The 16775-nt window shown below is 37.6% G+C and overlaps 1 protein-coding gene across 2 annotated transcripts; it reads left to right on the forward strand.

Moving 5' to 3' along the window:
- Window positions 1–5478: 5478 nt before the first annotated feature.
- CD2BP2_3 (CD2 antigen cytoplasmic tail-binding protein 2) lies at window positions 5479–14352 on the forward strand. 2 transcript variants are annotated; one of them, XM_051213936.1, is made up of 8 exons: window positions 5479–5582; window positions 7721–7791; window positions 7830–7944; window positions 7979–8097; window positions 8139–8428; window positions 9441–9631; window positions 11489–12898; window positions 12941–14352. In XM_051213936.1, exons 2-7 carry the CDS (start codon window positions 7765–7767, stop codon window positions 11743–11745), a joined length of 999 nt encoding a protein of 332 aa, XP_051069956.1. In that variant the 5' UTR covers window positions 5479–5582; window positions 7721–7764; the 3' UTR covers window positions 11746–12898; window positions 12941–14352. The 2 variants fall into 2 exon arrangements, with proteins under 2 accessions (XP_051069956.1, XP_051069957.1); XM_051213937.1 differs by lacking the exon at window positions 12941–14352 and adding an exon at window positions 5788–5960 and having other exon boundaries at window positions 5495–5755; window positions 7830–8097.
- The last annotated feature ends 2423 nt before the right edge of the window (window positions 14353–16775 follow it).

Here is a 16775-nt window from a genome sequence, read left to right on the forward strand (position 1 = left end):
ACAGGAAGCCGGGTCAACTGAGACCATCATTGCCAGGAATAACGCAAGCCCCCTGTCCTTTCGAAACTTTTGCTGATTAAGTTTCAGCATATGTGGGCATTTCAACTTACCATGGACACAATACGCAAAGACTTCAATGGACATGCTCCAGCACCAGATCAAACCAATCGCCAAACTCGATTCCAATGCAAAAAGCTTATTTCCACATGCAACGCCTCTGCGACAAGGCAGAACGGATTTCCCCAGCTGCGAGGTCCTGATGGCTCAACAACAACGATGATGACTCCACAAAGCGGTACCTTTAAACTTTTAGGCCTTCGCATATAACCCCCATAGATGAGGGCCCCACTTACAACCTTAAGCTAGTTTCACTTGTAAACCAAAGAAACTGTGAAATCTAAGCGTGGACACTCCTCTTGTTTCTGATATGGTTCACTTTGATATACTAAGAAAAACGGCTTCGATCTTGACAACACCACTTGGTGTAACTTCCTCACACTCTCTAATTTGAGGCATGTTCCTGGACGCTTGGCAGCTGATGCGCATTACTCAAATTTGCGAAGAGGGGTCGGCACAATGAACCTTCAAGTTAGCGGTCGCTAATGCTTCTTTCAATACCTCCAAATGTTATGGATTCTTTGATATGCAAAATTTCACATGAACACATTTTTCCATAACTTTCTTTTTCGCCCTAAAACACAGTTCCAGAAGGGGTCACTCCCTCAAAACAACGTTGCTAAATGTTGTGCATAGATGGACGACCGTAAATGATCAAAAGAGGACACCAGGTGTGACAACTTGACTTGTCTAAATCTTTTGATAGAGTCAGTCATACATGTCTCGTCAACAAGCTAAACCTGTTGAATTACGTGTCAACGTTAGTCGTTCGGTTGGCTTCATATCTAAATAATCGACGTTTTAGGACCATAGCATACTTTACTTTAATTGGGCTGCACAATGTCCTGGTAGGGTCCTCCAGCGTACTGTACTAGGACCTCTTCTCATTTTAATCCATACGAATGAACTTCTCCGTCTAGTGTCATCCGAGATGCTACTTCACCTTAACACTTTTAAACCTTGGAGAGAAGTTCAAGACCAAGATGATAATCTGGCACTTTAGGAGGATCTGTAGTGGCATTGGACCATAACCACACAATCTTCAAAGCTGAACACAAGACTACTCAGAAAATAGATATTCAATATTTAGCACGGATAAATACCTAACAATGGAGAAGGCGCGGAGAAGGAATTGAATGGACTGGAGTCGATCGAGTGGCATGGCTCGGCCATGCAGGCGTGGTCTCTGCTGAATGTTACCTTATATCTTCTATTCATATTAAATATGTTGTTCTTTCTCTAGCCCAACCTTGTTCTACATAATGTATTGGTAATTGATACGATACAGTGAGTTGGTGTAGTCGATGGTGTGACTTCCACGTAAGATCTTATAGATTAAGCAGTTATATCATGACAAATCTACAAATTTAGGATTAGGTCTATTATTAGAGCAGTATTAATATCATAGTAGACCATAGTTCTACAGATCTGACTTGACTTAAAAGGTGTGCGGATAACGACGGATTTACTGTTAACACTGAAAGTTGTAAAGTGGCCCGTCTGAAATATACTAAACACCACACACATAACTTGGGTAATTCCCCTGTAGAGGTGTCCCAAACCAGCAAGTCTAGAAGTTTTGGTACCCTATCATCTAGGATCTTGCGCTAACTGTGGCAAAAATGCAGATCGAGTGAACCTTTTCCTCGAAATTTTGAAGAGAATTTTTGTTGTTTTGACTGTAGTAATTCCCACCTAATGTCTAAGATTTTCGTTCAGCGCTAGATAAAATACAGCAGGCATCATGTTGCGTCCTTGATCTATTTGCTCAATAACACACAGGAGAGGGCTTGTCTGGATCCAGGCTAATGTCTTGACACAACAAACACAGTGGTTCAACCTTGGGGCCAGAAATGAGTGAGTTCGAATCGACACTAACGGCATTGGACAGAAGGATGAGAACTTTTCTACCACCTTATTGGTTGGCAAACGAGAGAGCAAGAGGGAAGACAAGTCAACTGGAACACTACTTAACTTATTCCTGATTCAGATCGGTGTAACAAGATATGGGAATAAGTAGATGAATAACACGGCCATAATGCACGAACAAGCAAAAAAACACAATTATGTCCAATCTGGACATTTGTGTAGAAACAAGGAGAACAAAAGGTCACGTTTAAATTACAACAGCTTCATGAAAGAAAAGGGTATGGAGACGAATCACACATCAAACAAAAGCTTGTGGTTTATATAGCAAATTAGGGACAAAACTAAATGCTAGTATTTTACAAACTTTGGGTGTCGTGAAATAATGTCCCCAAAATGGTTTCGATTGTTTGTCCTGGTTTCTTTATTTGTGTATTCATATCATTTAGTGTTTGTTCCCCGATCCAAAAACTGGAAATACATTTGTTTCTATCCACAGATGAGCCATGCAATAGGTCCGACGACTCAACTTCAGACTTCATGAGGAACCCTTCTGGTCAATGTATCTTTGCCCGTTGGAGCATAAGTGTCTCTGAGGTGGCTTTTTAACAACTTACAGCATCTCAAAAACTCCTGAACATCCTCAAAAATACCTACTTAGGCTCAGCCCCAGCCCAAACCTAAGGGGATACAGAGAGAAGTTAGCGACATTATATAACGGAATGGAATGTTGACACACCTTCTACTCTTTACGAGTAGTCAAATTTTGGGATTTGCTTCCGACTAAGGTAGCCCAAGCGACTTCCCAGGAGTCCATAAAGATTAAACTTAACTTATTATTAAGGGTTTGGGGTAGCGTTTCAAAATAATTTATTAACATTTCTTTTTCATTTGTGAAAGGTAACTTGACCACTAATTAGAGGCATTGGTGATCCAATGCTACTAAATACGAAAGCCCGTTGAGCGAAATGTTCTTCAGTCTTCAGCAATAAGGATAGTAGGTTGGTAAACCTGTGTTAATCCTGACAAATTGCCTTCCAGTGAAGATCCAGCTTCTCCTTAAAAATATTCACTGATGGGACTGGTACCATTTGTTCGAGTGAGGCGTTCCAACTATTGACTACTCGATGAGAAAAACGGGACCCCACATTAGGTTTATTAGATCGCGGTTTATGAACCTTCTTGCTATGATCTCAGAGATTATTAGTGCTGGACGGAGCGAGAAGAAAAGACATATTAACACCCAAATCATGATCTAAGATATGAAATGCCAGCATAAGGTCACCTCGCGTCCTACGATACGACAAAAGGAAAGATTTAGGCGTTTTAAGCGCTCATCGTTAAGGAGTTTAGAAAAACCCTTCACTAATTTTGTTCCCACATGCTGAACATGCTCAAGTGAGTTAATATCCTTTATCAGACAAGGGCCAGTTGCTTGGATACATTACTCTAAGTGTGGTCTTACATAGATGGAATATAAAATCTGAAACATTTCCTCGTCAAAGCATTTGAACGCTCGGCAAAGTGATCATAACGCACGAATACCTTTGACAGCAGCTCCATTGCAATGCTGAAGAACATCGAGAGTTATCTTGAAGTGATGTCCACGAGAGATGACAGCAGTCTTGGATGTAACCCGCCAGGGCCCTGTAACTTACAAGGTTTGGGGTTAGATATCAGTGGAAGAACAGTTTCCTCGGTCACCTGTACAGATCCAATGGCTGTTATCTCTGTGTGATTGAGACAAGTATTTGTAACAATAAACGTAGAATAGAATTCGCTAAAACAGTTTGAAAAAGTCTCAGCTTTTGCCTAATTTGGTTCGGCCAGTAAATCTGAATTTTCATGTAATAGTAATGGGGGAATACCATCTCTAGGTTCTGCTCGCCGTTTAACATACGAAAACAGTCGTTTCGGACAACTATGTTTATCATATGCCAACTGTCTTTCGTAAGTAGTACGGGATTTGGCGATGGTCTTTTTACATATATTCCGGATTTTTAGATATTCATACTTAGAGATGCGTGTCCCGTTAACAAGAATAAGTCGCAGAAGTGTTTCCTACGCTTCAACAGATTTCAGGTTTCCTTATTAATCCATAGTGGTCAATGTGATAGCTTACGTGCTGACCATGGGATAAACGGTGATGTTACGGGCTCGAATATGGCCTTAAACTTATTCCATTCGTCTCCGATAAATCCATCTGCATTGATCGAACAGTTATATAGGATAGCACAGTCTCTAACTGCCGGAATATTAGCTCGACAGATATTGGGATAGGGTGGAGCAGATACTAATTGTATGCCATCTGTCCAAAACTCACAGTACAACGTGATCACTATTCACTAGTGGGTGAAGGTGCTGAATGTCGATTACATCCCCACAGTGGTGTGAGGACAAGGTCTATCAATGATGGTTTATGTTCCTAGTCAATATGTGTCGATTCCGCGATACATTGTACAAGTGCACATAGAATAATGGTTGATAGAAGGTCTCTGTCGAAACCCCCCACCTGGATCTGTAAACTCTATCCAGTTGACATGTGGCGCGTTGAAGTCTCTAATGATAAGACAACATTCTGCCTTACTCCAAGAACAGATGTGTCCTAAGATAAAGTCGTCAGCAGGACAACACGGACTACAGTATATTTCTTCTGCGATCACTAACCTGTTTCTGGACTTAACAACATGCTACCTCACATGTACCACTAACATGCGTCTCCGATATGATTGATTGTATTCTCAAATGATCCATAACGTACAACATTATGCATCCTCCCTTACGACTTAGAACTCTATCACTTCTAATGCAGATGTAACCTGCAATGATGGGAGAACAGTCTATATCTACGGTGAGCCAAGTTTCTGTGACGACAGTTATATCGAGATTTAATTCATCCACCATCAAACTTAATTCGGACGTTTTATTTCGAAGACTACGGGCGTTCATATAGCACATATATAGGGAATTATTCGTTCTACCCATACAGGTCTCAGAAGCATTGGCTTCCAAGACCTAACTACCCGAAAAACCTTAATAGTAAGGTTCGTTTCTCCATTCAGCTTTCGAGTTCTTAACTTCCACTTGATTCGATCTTCATGAGGCTAATCTAGTCGGATACGAATATTTAGATCACGAGTTTTGAGTGCGTTATTCAATGTTATGTCTATTTCTTCGAAATTTCTGAGTACCAACTTTAAGATACTTCTTGGTTGGGTCTCGCCTCTAACCTCTTCAGACAGTACATTTCTGATTACAGATTCCACTAACTGCAGATCGCGTGCATGTCTTTTAGCAGGGTCATTGTTTTTTGACTCCACTAGATTCCAAATAATTAAACTACGAAGGATTTTAACTTTTTTAAAAATTTCGGAATTTTACTTGCTGAATGAAAACAACAAAAAGCTCGCACAAGAACATCTACTGGTTCAGACAAGCTCATGGTAAAGATATTGTATTTTGGATGTTACAATGTCTTAGTTTCTGTTCCAACAGGTAAGATAGGCGGTCTATTTGAAACTGTCATCCAGCCTCCAAAGAATACGTCAATAAGATGGTTTTATTAGTCCTTAATAAAGTCCAGACTTTCCCATTATCCAGTTAAGTTTTAAGATTCACTCAACGAAAATCTGTAATCTTCTGAATATTCAAACATCTACCCAGGTTATTACTCGCAAGTGTAATTAGTCAAGAAGCTTAAAGTTTTAAACACCGTTTGGAACAAAGAGATTTTAGAGCTAAAATTTAGATAGCCCTGTTAACAAGCGTATCAGTAAAATATTTATGAGCACATGGATTTCATAGTAATTCATTTCAAGGAGTACATGGCAATGAGCGATGTCAAGTAGTCTGAGTATATGAAAAGACTGGGACTTTCGGACAAACGTGACTGAATTGCTGGGGAATAATCCATTCATCTATGCCGAAAGCTGTACTGCTTATGGTCGTTTAAAATCAGACAACACGAATTTCATACAGTGAGCGCACTATTTTTCGGTTTCAATCTGAAACAAGTAGGTGGCTTGTATTATTCCTGGCAATGATGGTCTCAGTTGACCCGACTTCCTGTCGAGATCGTCGACAGACAGAGCTTCATTCATGTGTTGAGGTAATGAATCCCATTCCTTGATGATCCAACTGGATAGTCAGGTGACAACTAGTTTATTCTGGGCTTATGAACATTTTAAGTGTCCTCGTAAGTTTACTGTTTTGGAAGACAAGAAAATTGTGGACACATCAGATGCGAACTTACCGCTAAGTTGTTTAAAAACTGTGATCAAGTCACCTCTGGTTCTTCTATATGACAATGAGAATTGGTTTAGTTTGGCCAGTCTGCTATCATACAGGAGCTTCTCTATTCCGAGGATCAGTTTAGTTGCAGTTCTTCGAACCTTTTCCAACAGCTCACTCTCTTTAGGCAGGGACTATCTGCTTGCATGCAGTGCTAGAGTTTAGGACGAACAAGCACTGTATACAAAGTCGAAAAGATTTTAGAATGGACGTAGTTGAATACTAACACACAGACTATAGGGTTGGAAGACCTTTGCGGCAATTGTATGGGAGTATGCAGTAGCTCTTAAGTCATAGCCCCGAGGTGCCGTAGTATGGCGGGGGTGGTGTGAATCCGCGCGCCCATGCGTGTACAGCCACTGACAGGGAAGTCCTACTCACTGCCTTCACGTGGTGAGGGTGTTGTTTACAAAATTGAGAGGACGAAAAGCGTATGCCCAACGACCGACTACCTCGACGTGCTATGCTCAGTGGTATAGGAGTAGGTTGGAAAAAGCTAGGGGCGGCCAAACCAAAACATGGCACAAGTCCATGAAGTCACTGACAAGTGGACTGAGTCATGTTGGTAGGTGTAGACTACCTGGTTGGGGACCGCGAGATGATAGTAACCGATGGTTAGAGACCCTGAATGACATGGCTGAAAATCGTTTGCAATGGCGCAGGTGCATCCACTCTATGTGTTCTCCCAAATTCTAATCTTTTGAATTCTTCATGTCCCTTTTTTCCTCTTTCCAAATTTATTTCACTGGATTATACTCTTTAAATAACATCTCCAAACCCTAATCTTCCCGATTACTGCTTATACTCTTATTACCTCTACCACTACGGGATTTGAATCGACAACTGCATCTCTGTGCTAATGTGGTGTGGCAACTCGAACTGATGTACGTACGTACGAAGTTCTACGTTGTTACTGACTGACTGGACGAAAAGCGAGTGTCCGGCACTTTAACCGGGTCGATGGATATAGAGGATCCACCTAGTGTAGTTGGGAAACCCTGATTCCAAACCAATGGTGCAAATGGGCTCCCGGATCCTGGGGAGGGGGTAAATGGCGTGTGAACCGATTGTTGGTTACCGGCTACCATGGAATTACATCTCCTCACGCTGCCTCACTGTCTTATGGATTAGACCTTTAGGTCGAAGGATCTGAGTGTGGCACCCTAGGGAGTCCACCTGCTTCAGTTTGGACACCCGGATAGTATCACAGCCTTCACACAAATCAAGTGATCTGTGTGGCGCATATGTATTTGGTGCCTCCTTGTACTAATGTTTATGCGTTCAAATAAATAAATAAACCTACTATAGCGTTCTTATGGTCTTTTTGCAATCTACTTAGGGTTACATTTAGGTCCAAGTACATGCTTAAGGGATTAACGATGAAATTTGGCATTTCGTTTATTAACCTAAATGCGTTTCTAACTTTTGTTATTTTTCCTTATTGCAGCCGTGGGAGGCGGCGACTATTTATTAACATAAAGATCCAGTCACATGTCGAAACGCTCTGGCTTAGGTGTGGTATGTCATATTTGTCCAGCTACTTAACTAGAAGTAAGATCACTAGCGAAGAGTTATCAAAACCTTTAAAATTGTCAAAGCCATCTTTGGATAGTGATGAAGAAGACTATAACGATAAAGATTGTTTCCGATTACATGAAGCAGATATAGATGGTATCTGGTTGTTTACTGTATATTATTCTACAAGGTCAGGAAGCTACGACTTTAGAGTATGATGATGAAGTTAAAATAACTCCATTTAACATGAAAGAAGAGCTTGAGGAAGACGGTCACTTCGATTCCGCTGGCACTTTCATTTTCAAGAAAGTTAGTAGAAAAATTATGATTAACGGTTACTGTTATTATAGCAAGTTGATGCTCGTGATAATTGGTTGGAAGATATTAATTGGCTAGAAGTCAAGAAAAACCAGGAAAAGAATTCATTGAAAGACACATCGATAAGCGATGAACTCGGCGGGAAAGTGCTAAGTAAAGAGGAGAAACTCGCTTTGTACCAAGAACTCTTATCTTATTTACAACCTTCTGAGACCGTTTTGCGCAGTATCAGACGTATGGGTGCCTGTTCAGATACTAAGAAGTCCGCTTCAGCCAGCCAACGCTGGCTACAAAATAAACATCCGAAAACTAAAACTGAGACGTAAGTGTCACATATGGTGTTGTACTTGTGGTTATGGCATACGTATTCCAGTATATCATGTTGTGTTAGAGACGATGTCTAAACAACTCATTAAAATTGTGATACGAATTAAAGTGTAGCGTTCCATTTGTTTCTAATTTTGAAATTAATATTTATTCACCAGCGGTGAAAAGGAATAATGATACGAACATCATGGAGAAATATTTCACTCTTTATGTAATTAGAGAAACCCATCGAAACATTCGGAATTGGAAGTATCATTTACTGAAAGGGTACAGCCGTATTTGTAATTATTTAGCACACACAAGTCTGTACTAAAATAGGTGTTACATTTAAAAAGTGGTCGGAAGTGTTTTCAAGTACTGAAAAACGTTAAGTGGAGATAGACTATAGATAAAAGATAAGTCTCTGCTCACAGAATATTGGGAAAATGCGGATAAACAAAAAGAGGGGTCATAGCCTCTTAGGTTATAAAAACTAACATTATTTTTCTATGACCAAGGTAATGTGAGGACTTGGAGATCTCGTTCTTAGAAAAATCGGTCTTAAAATAGTTATTTCTCAACAATCATATCTTTCGAAATTCAATAAATGTATCATTCACTAGTAGAACATGGTAGTGAAACAGATTCATACACTGTTTTCCCTCACATTCATGATGTAAACGGTAAGAAAAACTAATCCCATGTCCAAACCAAATTAGTTGAATTGAAAAATAGTCCCTCTGACTTAGCGATTCAGGCACTTTACCTTCTAATCATTATGTCGTGGCTTCACGTTATGGAACCGGAATATTACCCAAATTCAGTTCAGATGTGTACTAGTGTATATTCATTGTATGACTCATAATATACTGGGATCTTGAGATGTCTAGGTAGTAACAGTCATACTTGTATATTCAGGACAAATTGTTCTAAGAAACATTTTCATCCTTGAAAGTTATATTTACTACATTCGCTTAGTTATCGTAGACAGATCGGATATATGTTTTTTTTTTTGAAAAAACATCTAGCGGCAATCCAGAAGGATTAATTCGTGTTACTGAATTAGCTGACCAACTTGTTCAAGGCGGAGATTTTGATGTTTATCAAAAAACATTCGACGATATAAAAAAACTGATAGAATGTACAAAACAATTCGCAGCAGATGATGAACTTGAAGTCCTCGGTCAGGCATTTGATGAAAAGCAAGGTGACGATAAAGGTTTGTTGTTTTTACCTGAAAAATGAGCTTCAATCTATACTTTGTAATAAAATTAGTAAGCATTATCGTAGCGGTAATATTCAAGACTACAGCTTTCAGGGTTTTGGTTTGAAATTCTCAAGACAACACTGTCTTGTAATTTTCGAAGACATTTCGCTACATCTACTGAATACGTGATTAATTTAAATTAAATGAAATAGAATTTTTGTAGTCCACTTAGATATAGTTAGCGACTTTCAATTCGTATCGCGGTGACGTTAAAATTAGTGACTTTCAAGATATTTATTATCTAGGAAATAACTATGGTTTCCATGTTTGACCTAGAAGAAAACGTTTATCAAGACAGTCTACTCATTTTAATCCTTTCAAGGATATTTGCACTTAAATGTTACAAAACATCAGTCACTAAAGAGTGTTAACTACAGGCAGGCTAAAACCATTTCTTTTCTCAAGAAAAGTATTTATAATCACCTTCCATATTTTCTTACCTTATTTCTCTTGCTATGTATCCGGAATCACTCCATGGTTAAATACTTTTGATCGATTAGATTAAATATTAAACGTTGTTAACTCTTCGCTTGATCATCTTATGAGGTACTTATTTGTATTGAAAAAAAGCAAAACTGTAAGACTGAACACAAACTTGCTTTGGTTCCAGTTATTAGACGATATCAATTCTGTAAGGGAAAACTAATAAGAGATGAAGTAAAGTGAATAGGAAACAATTTAAAAACGAACAAAAGTCACGAAATGGTACTGCTTACCCTAAACAGCGAGAACATCATAAGTCGAAGTAGTACATTTTAGCTGCTCAGACAGTGAGCTTGCTCATAGTCACTTTGAATCACAGCTAATCGTCCATAAGTGTTAGAGGGATATATATTGGATCAGAGCATGTTTTGTGCAGGATTGTGTTTGGGCACGCTAATTGGCTATTTCTTGATTAACCAGCGCTAAGGAGTACTTGGAGGAGACTATCGAATCTTCCCATGTAAAAATCATGAATATGCTCTCATTTTTTAAAATTTTGATTCCTACTTCCATCCACCCTTGTTATATGAAATGCAATTGCATTCATGTTCAACCGTGTTCTGATTTGGGGACTTGTCGAGTGAAGTGGTGTCCAAGAATACTAAGCAATAAGAGTAGCTGAGTCGTAATAAGAGAAACCATAACAATAGGCTATATTATATATATAATCCAGCTATCGGTCTACCCCAACAATGAATAGTAGACAATAGGATATTACACAAATTTGTAAGCTTCATCGGCAATTACACTAGTTCCGTTGATTAATAGCAGTATACAGGGGATCGAAACTAAATATAATTCCTCTCATACATCTTGCACGATTTGTTAAGTCACACTTCTGTTTTGTCGACATGTATATGTGGCTAATAACTTGTATTAACCTATAAGATTTGCAAAACTGGTTAAGTTTCATATTTGGATATAAAATAGGAATTTCTGATAAATCTGTGGGTAATTTTCAATGTCTACTTAGTTGGTACTGATCATCTTCAAAATTGTATTTATGACTGTCGCTGATGTCAACTAGTTATTGGAAATTCTGATGACAAGTCATAATGTCTAGTGTCAGTCAAGTATTGTATGACATCTGTAGTAAGCATAGAACATACTTTGTTGTCTTTTGGGTGGAATTAATAATTAACTCTCATAAAACTTGTCGTATCAGTCTAAAGATATATATCCTGTACATAAGGCTCAGAAACATTATTGAGATCAAATACACTATGCAAAGAATGATCGCTTCAATCAATTTCTAATTTCCTTGTATGGTTGATTTTGTAAAATAGTTGACCTTATTCATGTTCAAATTTCTAAAATGCTTATTAGGTGGAATCAAATCAACTGAAGAACATGATGGTACTGACCATGATGGCAGTAATAATAATACCTCAGTCATGTGGCATTTAAAACGTTCAAATAAACCAAATACAGAAATTGAAGGACCATACACATCTGAACAATTAAAAGTGTGGCTTCAAGATGGAACATTTAATGACGATGACAATATTTTAATACGTGAATCAACGAAGTCTGATGGACAATTCTATAACATCACACGTATTGACTTTGATTTGTATGAATGAGAGTAAATATTCACTTCTTCAATATTATGTTCCCTTCGTTTATGCATTCTATTGTATATAGAAAAATTTGTGAATATATATGTTCGTTTTTTCTGTTGATTTCTTACCTTACCTTTCGCATAATTTTATTAGCATATTGAGAAAGAACATTTTATTCATGTCTGTTTAACGATCGATGTTGCAGCATTTATGGAATGGTAACAGTTTTTTTTTTACCGAAAATCGGGGAATTAAATATTTTACACTCTTCACGCAGTGTTTCGTGGGAAGGATGAAAATTTGGCTATAGTTTACATTACTAACTAATATTGATCGGAGAACTTGAAATTAAACAATTAATATTTCGTCTCACGAATCTCCAGTACTTGCCTACTCCTTTTACGCCTCGTAAAGCATAGGCAACCAACCAGGATTCTCCAACCAATCCTTACGAAAATCAATCTATTGATATCAAAATTGAGCATCTACGGAGTCCTTTATTCCGTTCAACAGCACTGTGTTGGGAATGTTTCCTGGTACTGACAGTCGTGTGATGCCACTGTAGTTCTCAACTCTCCGAGATCCCTTTCTTTGGTATCTTGATGAGGTATCCTTCTTTCCAGTCTGTTGGTACTTGTTATTCCTCCAAAATGTTTTGAAGAGAACGTAGAACATCTTTGCAGTTACCTCTATTTAACTTAAATAAGTAAAAACTACGTGCTCTCTAATGACTAACTTTGAGATTTAGCAGGTCATTGTTTTTTATGGAATTCGATCATGATTGTAGTGAGACAGTTTTCACTGGTGTTATCTTATAGTTTCGGTAATAAATAAGGAATTGACTGAAGTTGGAACTGTGAACTACTGTATGATGATTCAGTAGTCTAAGAATAATATGGTCCCTATTAGAACTGATGGTTGTGAATTCGATCTTTTTCACAGAACTACGGAATCTTAGAACAAAGCATTTTTACAGTGCTTAGCTGTTCTGCAGTGGTCATCGGTGCCCAATGAAATTTCATTTTACAAAAACGAAACTCAGTCGTTATTAATAAACAACGGTTTCCGTCTAATCATATCTTCGGAGCTTCATTAACGTAAAATCGACAGGAGTGTCACAGAGGACTAGTTTTTATGAAGGTAGTTCGTCTTCAAAGAACTCGTGTACATTGAAGTTAGTCTTACTTCTTATCTTAACCTCTGTTTTTTTAAACAGGTAACTGCAATAGAATAGAAGAATCTGGAGAAGAAAGTCTTTTCGACGAAATCATTTGGTTAGGCTTTGCATTCGTGTTTATAGTTGTATGGTAAATCTATGTCTATAGAAGGATAGAAGAGATTGTATGGTGAAGTGATACGATACTTTAAATGTCAGATGAGGTTGCGTAATAATCAGTGGTCTTGGAGGACCAGAATAATTTACGGGTTAGAATTATGAAGGGTAATTTTCCGTTTGACAGATATGAAGAAAAAATAAAGAACGTAAATAAATAGTCGAAAAAAGCAGGGCTAATTTATACTACAGAAGGGAATTCGGGTCAAGGAATGTTAAGAGGTTGGATGTGTTGTTTTTGCACTCAGAGTTGGGGATTGAATTGGTGGATCGCCAACGCCTCAACAGTGCATAAGTTTTTTAATCGAACTCCCTTGGATCCAATTTTGATTGTGTCGATTATTTGAATGAAGGCTTCTTACAACTGGAGACAAGGTAATCTGTAATGTTTCTAGGATCGATGTCTTCTCACCCCTTTCTTACATTGTGAGAAGGCAGCATCGCTACAGTAGCTAGTTGTCTAAGGGAAACATCTTACTGTTTCCATACCCCTTTACATTCAGCAGTACGTTTTCTCCATGGAGCTCTAAGTTTTCTGCTTTTAACCATACCGTTGTCCGACCAACCTGCCTGGCGAGATGGAACGTAAAGGAATAATCCTCCAAGCCAATATAGCTTGCCTGAAACATCAACATAGTCAAACCCGACCACCACGTTAAGGTAGTAGAAAAGCAAAGTATTTCGATAATGAACAGAAATCAATCCACGAGAAGTCCATCATTACGCCTAAATAGATGGGTGAAAATAGAAGCAGAAATTTTAATGCTTTTCACCAGTTTTCAAAGCAGTTATAGTAGTGTTCATACTGAATTGAACGTTAATAATGAATTTTGAGCTTTCTTTCGTGACATGGCTTCAAAAAATCAAGGGAATCGGTTGTAGCATAATGGTATTAAAAACGATATGTTATGATATGTGGTAACATTAATTTAATAGCCAATAATAATAGGTTGATATGATTTCAACAATGCAATCACCCATTTTCAACTTTGTACAGCATATGACGTTGATATTTCAAAATGTTAAGCTAGTGAATATTCGTAGTTCAAATGGATTATTATGGTATAGTCTCCTTCCTTTAAGATGGATGGTCTAATTATAAAGAGTTTATTGTCATTTTGGATATTACGGTTTGTAACCAGTTCACTCTGATTTTCATAATCACATGAGTTAAGATTTTCAGTTGTAACTGAGGCTTGAAACTATTTATCTGCCTTTTTCGAGTTCTAATACCAGATTTGACGAAGTATAAATTTGCGTGATCCACCAATCAAGTGAATGAGTACAGTTAAAGAGTTAACTGATTTAAGTGTTGTTAGGTCTTGATAAACGCAATGAATGGTAATGTTGGGATCTTTTTATGGACCAATACTAAACGTATATTTTTATCATATAATTGTTAAATAACTAAACTATTCATATTCCTCTTATTATAAACTTTATTTTGACCTCTGAACCATTATTATACGTTTTACCATTTTTGAATTATGCCCTGTCTATTAGTTACTGCGTCCCACATTCACAGCCACATTTGGCCAAATATTGTACAAATGTTATTTTCTATTTTATGATACGTTGTGGTCTGCTTGATTGGTAGATAAACAGCGTATGTTTGAAATCCATGATTCATATTGTTGAGGCTGAGACTGGTGTTCTGGACTTAACTGACTGGGCTAGGCGGAAAGCAGGACCAATCAGGACTCTGGGCTGCTCGCACGTGTTTTACGCGTCCTTGGTCCAACCGATAATTCGCTGCTTCTGATTGGCGGCTTTGGGCCATAACAAGTATAATTTATAAATTAACACAGTATAAAATTAACAAAACTTGTACCATATAAAGTGTTAAATACCAGGTAGAATCATTAATGTACACTACTTAAGAGTACTGAACTAAGCCAAAACAACTAATCGACACCTTATACATTTAAATATGTGCACAATATCTGTTTTTATAACAACAATCCTGGGTTCGAATCTCGCGAGGCGGGATCGTGGATGCGCACTGCTGAGGAGTCCCACAGTAGGATGAAACGACCGTCCAGTGCTTCCAGGTTTTCCATGGTGGTCTAGCTTCAATTAGCCCATGATCTCATCTATTAAAAGTATCATTAAATGATAATAAAACTCAACCAGTGATTATATTTTTAATTATGCACACATTCATATCACACAAAACTTAAAATGAACACATATTTTTTGTTATATCCCAACGAGTATAAACATTGCATTTCTGATGTTTCGTGATTTAATGTCAGCCGCTTCTTCAGATTAAATGAATGCAATTCTTCTACTTATTAGGATTTAATAAAAGAATATATTAATTATTAACATTCTACTCGATGCTTAATCCATTTGTATTGATTGTTTGAATCTTACATTTGATGTCTAGGACTACAAATGATCAGTCTATTTTGGTCATGTGCATCCTGTTAGGATTACCTAGATAGTGTCACTAAGTTTTAAGTGTTATAGGCAGAGTTGAATGGTGGCTAGGATGTGTGTTTCATCTTCTTTGAGACTATAGCACCTCTCTTACAGTTAAGCTTGTTTAAGGTTAATTTTGTCAAGTCTTTTAATTACCTTTTCTGATAGACAGTGTTATTTGGACTGTAATAATTTGTCTTTATTATTATTATCGCGTCTATATGAGCATCTATGCTTGATCACATGTGACAGTCTACACACATCCCTCTCTCTAGTTTAAATGTTAGTTGCTTAACAATCGCTCGATAAATCATTTACTTGAATCTTATTAATCGATTGAACTCCAAATTCACTCTCTCGTTCGCATTAGCTTTTCTGCTCAAATTCTCTCGGTATACTTGTAGTTTTGTGATATGCGCTATTCAATAATAAACTAGAGTTAGCGCTTCGCATTGCCTTCTGAATTCATACACCGTTGAGGTTTATTTAATAACGGTTATCAGAACAGTTGATATACAAAGTATAAGAAAGTATCTCGAAGCTAAACCACTACAGGACTCGTTGTCTGGATGCAGCTGCATGTACCTATTTATATTCGGTAATTTTGTTGTTTGGTTATATTTTCCTTGAAAAAGCTTGGACCAGATTGCCAGGTGAAACGTTGGATTTACTTCAAATTCTTTCTCCGAGATTTTACAAATACATTCTTCCTCTTTAATGACTCACATTAACTCGGCGCCCAAATATTGTGAAACTATTCGTTCAACTTTAAACGAAAGTTCTTATTTAGAATAAAATAGCGTTTTTTTTGATAGAGTTTTGTTCTCTGAGCTGGATGGTTTGGTCGTGGAGCTTTCATCATTCTTCTGAACGACATTCATCAGCACAAAATTCAGATAGAAGTGGAGCGTTGGAATTTCTCCATATGTGAAACACATCCAAATCACCCACCTGAGCTACAAATCTTCTCCACCATCTCATAAAATAGAGTGCTTAATCATTCAGTCACTTTATAACTATATTCAAGTATTTAGTGTAAATTCTGTTGAAGGCCCTTAAATATTCGTCAGGAAAGTCTTCAGACGTAGGGAAAAAGTTAAAAAATAATTCGTCTAAATCTGAGTCCAACAGGAACCTCCTAAAGAATTCTGAAAATAATAACGGATCACATCATGTCCTGATTGGATAATTCGAAATTGTGTTACTAATTATGGCATGTATTCGGAGTTCTCTAAAATATCAACATTTATAAATACCCTTTATTTCAGTGTACAAACTAATCTTGGAAATAAAT

This window comes from Schistosoma haematobium, chromosome 3 (genome assembly GCF_000699445.3).
Source record: "Schistosoma haematobium chromosome 3, whole genome shotgun sequence".
Lineage (NCBI taxonomy): Eukaryota > Metazoa > Platyhelminthes > Trematoda > Strigeidida > Schistosomatidae > Schistosoma > Schistosoma haematobium.